Below are 5,716 nucleotides of genomic sequence, written 5' to 3' on the forward strand. Positions count from 1 at the left end.
TCTCGATCTCCTGACCTCGTGATCCGCCCGTCTCGGCCTCCCAAAGTGCTGGGATTACAGGCTTGAGCCACCGCGCCCGGCCGCTTTCGTTAGCTTTTCAGGTGGTGAGTGACTCTCAACAGCTCAAGAATCTGGGGTGGGAAGTCCGACTTATAACCCTGAGTGCTGGGCACTTCCCGTCTGGAGGAGTGTGTTCAGTGTGCAGGAACGGGGAAAACTAGCTCCTACATGCTGTCCTGAGAGGAGCAGGTCAAGCAGCGGGAGCTATTTTTGCTGAGAACAGAAGTATAAGAATAAAAATCCAGCTTTGTGAAGATTTTCATGTAGAATACAAACTTTTTATTTCTTTTTTGGTTTTTTTGCTTTGTTTTGTTTTGTTTTGAGACTGAGTCTGGTTATGTCGCCCAGGCTGGAGTGTAGTGGCACAATCTCAGCTTACTCCATCCTCCGCTTTTTGGTTCGAGCGATTCTCGTGCCTCAGCCTCCCAAGTAGCTGGGACTACGTAGGCATGGGCCACCACGCCGGACTCATGTTTTTGTGTTTTTAGTAGAAAAGGGGTTTCGCCATGTTGGCCAGGCTGGTCTTGAACTCCCAACCTCAGGTGATCCACCCACCTCGACCTCCCAAAGTGCTGGGATTATAGGCGTGAGCCACCACACCCAGCCTATTTGTTTTTAGAAAAAATAATATACACCTAAGATTTTTTTTAAATGGTACAAAAAGTACAGCAGAGTTTGTCCCCCTCCCTGTGGTGACTTTTTACCAGTTTCTTAAACGTCCCTCCAGAGATACTCTATCCATGCCCAATCATGGATGGGGGAAAGAGGGAGAGAGAGAGATTGACTCCTTCCTGTTGGTACAGATGGTAATGTAAATAGGTAATACAAACTAAGCACTGCTCTGTCTCTTTTTATTAAACTTACCTTGCTAAATATTATACTCTAGCATATATAGAATTATATGATTCCTTTTTGTAATTATATAGTATTTTATTATACGGGCATACCATAATTTAATTAGTCCCTCATTAATGGAAATCTTTAAGTGTTGACAAATTCACCTTCCAAAGAAATTACTTGTTCATCTTCCCACCCTGTTGCCTGTAGCCTTCCCAGTACAGAGCATTATCAAACTTTTTTATATTTGCCAAGCTGATATGTAAAAAAAAAAAAAAAAAAAAAATGGTGTCTTAAACAGGTATCTATTTCTGCATAATTATTTTATGGAGATGGAAGTCACATAACATAAAATTAGCCATTTTAAAGTGAACAACTCAGCGGCATTTCATACATTTACAGTGTTGTGCAGCTACCACCTCTATCTAGTTGCACGTTTTCATCACCCTGAAAGGAAACCCTGTACACATTAAGCAGCTACTTGCCATTACCCCTTCTCTCCAACCACTGGCAACCACCGTTCTGCTTTTTTCTCTGTGGATTTACCTATTCAGATTACTTCATATACAGTCATGTGTCACTTAGTAATCTCTATCCTTCTGAGAAATGCAGTGAGGCAATTTTGTCATTGTGTGAATGTCATAGGGTGTACTTGCACAAACCTAGCCAGTGTGGCCCATGATACACTTAGGCTGCAAACCTGTACAGCATGTTTCTATACTACATACCGTACGTAGGCTGTTGTACCACAATGGTATTTGTGTATCTAAACATAGAAAAAAGTTATAGTAAAAATACAGTATTATAATCTGATGGGACCACCGTCTTCTACGTGGTCTGTCATTGACCACAACAGCGTTAATGCCGTGCATGACTGTGAACAGAATCATATAGCATATAGCCTTCTGAATCTGGTTTTTTTTCACTTGGCATAATGTTTTTGAGGTTCATTCATGTTGTATCATGTCAGTACTTCATTCCTTTATATGGCTGAATAATACTCATCATATGTAGATACCACAGTTTGTTTATCCCTTAAGTTAACGGACATTTGGGATGTTTTCATCTTACGGTGCTGCTGTGAATGTGTGTGTACACATATTTGTGTGCGCACCTGTTTTCAGTTCTTTGGGGTGTATATTTAGGAGTGAAATTGCTGGGTCATATGGTAATTTTATGTTTGAGGAACCTTAGTGTAGTATAAGTAAGGTCAAACGTCATCTCATAGCCACTCACTAATTTATAGGGAGGGTGTGTGTGTTGAGAGAGAGTATCACTCTTGCCCACACTGGAGTACAGTGGTGCGATCTCTGCTCACTGCAACCTCTGCATCCCAGGTTCAAACAATTCTCATGCCTCAGCCTCCTGAGTAGCTGGGACTACAGGCGCACGATACCACGCCTGGCTGATTTTTGTATTATTGGTAGAGACGGAGTTCGCCATGTTGACCAGGCTGGTCTTGAACTCCTAGCTTCAAGTGATCCACCCACTTTGGCCTCCCAAAGTGCTAGGATTACAGGCATGAGCCACTGCGCTCAGCCTTGTCAATATAAAAAATCTTTAAAAATCATTTATTAAAAACAAAACAAAACAAAACGGCCATGAGCAGTGGTTTAAGTCTGTAATTCCAGCACTTTGGGAGGCCACGGTGGGTGGATAGTTCGAGTCCAGGAGTTCAAGCCTGTCTTACTTTATCTCTACTCCCATTTACTATTCCCTACTTCACCTTGGGTTATTTTGAAGTAAACCCCAGACACACATTGTATAGTTTCACCTGCATATATTTCAGTGTTTTTACAAGATAATGACTTTTCGTAACTCTGTCATCGTATCAAAAATTAATAGTAATCCCTTGATATCCTGAAATATCTAGTCATTTATTAATTTTTAATTAGGTGTAATATTCACATGGTTCCAACAAATCTGCGGATTCAAAAGTGTTTATTGAAAAGTTTCCATTCCACTCTTATTCCCAGTGACCTAAATTCCCTTTTCCACTTGATGGACATTTTGACTATTTCCATCTTATGGCTGTTTACTGTGGCAGCCACTGCTCTTGGCTTCTTTTCTGTCCTTTCAGAGAGATTTAATGCATATTCAGGCAAACATGAACAGGCATTAGTCTCATTTTAAAGAAGGTTAAATGACAGAGTCAGGATTTGAATCTGGATCTCCCCACCTCCAAAGTTTATGATGTTCTACTATGCCGATCAGAGTTTCCACCTCACTCATTGTGAATAAGATGAGACTGGTAGAAAGAAAAATTGGGTGATTATTCAGTTTTTTTCTTTACCTTAAAAACATGTTTATCTTCATCCTGCCAGTAAATGTTATAAGAGAATTAGAAGCTGTAGATGAGTAATTTTAAGAGAAATGTTTATATTCTCTCCTCCTCAGGAACAGCCACAGCAAATCCCTTGGTATATATGTTTTCATTCCTGATTTGTGTATTTTAAAGAAGTGAATATTTAAATTTTTGAAGAAAATGAACTTAAACTCATATTGTTTAAATAATTTACTCTCTTTAACAAGTAAACAGCTATTTTGAGTCACTGTATAAAGATGTATGTGTCATTCTTAGTGTCTATGCAGTATTCCATTGTATAAATGTATCATTGTATTTAATTAATCAGCTATTGGTGAACATTTAGTTATCTTCACCTTTTTGCTGTTACAGAAACCACATTAGTGAACCTCCTTACACAGATATTCTCTTGTAATATGACTGGTTATTTCCCTATGGTAAATCCCGAGAAATTGACCTCTTGGCTCAAAGACACACAAATTTAAGGCATTAAGATTATTCTAATGTACATTCCCAGTAGATTAAAAAGACTGTTTCCCTGTACCTGTTAAAAGTTAAGCTTATGCCTATGACATAATTAGTATTTACCTTGGCTTGACATTTCATTTTAAAAGAGTAGCTTTAGCTACTATGAGAGTAAGAATTATTCCTATCATGCAGATTGTTTGTTAGGGCTTTAGAGGTAGTTTTGCTGGTCTCTGTTTTGAAAATTTCCTCGCTTGTTCTTTCCCTGTCAGCGGCCCTTCTCAGCATCCCTGGCTTTGTTGAGCGGCTTTGCAAACTGGCGACTCGAAAGGTGTCAGAGTCAACGGGCACAGCCAGCTTCCTTCAGGAGTTGGAGGAGTGGTACACATGGCTAGACAATGCTTTGGTGCTAGATGCCCTGATGCGAGTGGCCAATGAGGAGTCAGAGCACAATCAAGGTATGGGAGGATGGGTCCCCTGAGTGATTGGGAGCTTTTCCATGGGCACCTGGGACCATTCTTGCTCTCCTTTCCAAGGAGGATTAATTGGAGATTTGCTCAAAGTAGAATTATCCTCGAGGCAATTCTAGACCACGACTATTAAGACTCTTTTGATAGCTGGTTACAGAAACCTCATTGAACTCCCCAAAGTGGACTTGATTTCAGGGAGAAGGGCTTTGTTGCATACCTGAGACAGCTGTGTCTCAGGGACTGATAAGAACCAGTAACCAGAGCATTCTTAGGAACCTAGAAACTTCTCATCTCTTTTTCTTTCTACAATGTTTCTTAGTCTTCTGTCTTACTGTGCCCTATCTTTTCCTGGTCCCCTTGATGGGACTAGGCAGAAGACTGCCTGTTAAATAAGAAGACTCCCAGTCTCAGCTGCAGCCTCCTGGTAAAGAACTCTGGCCCATCTTTGGTTAGGTGCTCACCCCTAAAGCATTCGATTCTGGCCAGCAGGTTCAGAATACACAAACCCAGGAATTCTCAGCTCCCAAACGAGGAATAGTTATCTCACTGGGAGTGGGAGGCCACCAGCTTTTCTTCTTCCCTCCAGCTCCAAACTGAAGAGGCTAAGTTCTCGGTAAGTATGGCAAAGAGGTCAGAGGCTTCCTTCCTCCACCCAACTCCGTACTGCACTCATGGTGTGGAAGCTCTATCCCGCATACTTCAGGCCAAGAATTCTATGGCTGTGATCACCTTTGCCTAAGCTTGCTTGCTCATGTACAGAGGTGTTACACTGGGAAAGGCAAGCCCAGAAGACTAGAGGCTACTGACCCTGCTCTGAGAATTTGCCCACAGAGAAAAGCAGTTAGTAAGAACAGAGTCTAGGGAAGTTCATGCCTGAGGAGATTTTGATGGTAAGCAAATAAAAAAAGACAGGTATCTCTTCTTTTTACTCTTTTATGTTTTATATTTTCTCTTTTTTTGAATAGAGAAGGGTTTTGCCATGTTGGCCAGGCCGGTCTCAAACTCCTGGCCTCAGGTGATCCACCCTCTTTGGCCTCCCAGAGTGCCAGGTTTGTAGGCATGAGCCACTATGCCTGGCCAGATACCTCTTCTTAATTAAGAACAAGGTGATGCACAGGCCAGCTAGTTCACCAGAGAACCAGGGAAGGAGACAGCTGAGAAGAACTCTCCTAAGGTCAGAACAAAGCTCAATTTCAAAAATCGCCCCTTCCTGAATTTAATTGAATTAGACTTGGGAGCAGTGTATACTCTAGGGCATTGTCAAAAACAGTTGAGAATTCAGACAGCAGTTAATAGAGCCTAACAGCTGGATGTGATACCAGAAGAGGCGGAAAGCTTTAATGTTTCTTTTGATTAATATTTTCTAGTATAACATTATATCTCCTTCAATTATTTCTTCACCGTATTTCCCAAGTTAACTTTCTTAGAAGTTGCCGGCTGGGTGCAGTGGCTCACACCTGTAATCCCAACACTTTGGGAGGCCAAGGCGGGCAGATCACCTGAGGTCGGGAGTTCAAGACCAGCCTGACCAACATGGAGAAACCCCATCTCTACTAAAAATACAAAATTAGCCGGGCGT

The 5,716-nt window shown here is 41.5% G+C and overlaps 1 protein-coding gene across 1 annotated transcript in view; it reads left to right on the forward strand.

Moving 5' to 3' along the window:
* TRPC4AP (transient receptor potential cation channel, subfamily C, member 4 associated protein) overlaps positions 1–5,716 on the forward strand; it is a 95,301-nt gene that overhangs the window by 62,274 nt on the left and 27,311 nt on the right. Inside the window, exon 8 of the mRNA XM_011929174.1 lies at positions 3,940–4,125. Within this exon, the coding sequence (XP_011784564.1) occupies positions 3,940–4,125 (186 nt within the window). The remainder of the gene's footprint in view (positions 1–3,939; positions 4,126–5,716) is intronic.

Source organism: Colobus angolensis, unplaced genomic scaffold (assembly GCF_000951035.1).
Source record: "Colobus angolensis palliatus isolate OR3802 unplaced genomic scaffold, Cang.pa_1.0 Scaffold8, whole genome shotgun sequence".
Lineage (NCBI taxonomy): Eukaryota > Metazoa > Chordata > Mammalia > Primates > Cercopithecidae > Colobus > Colobus angolensis.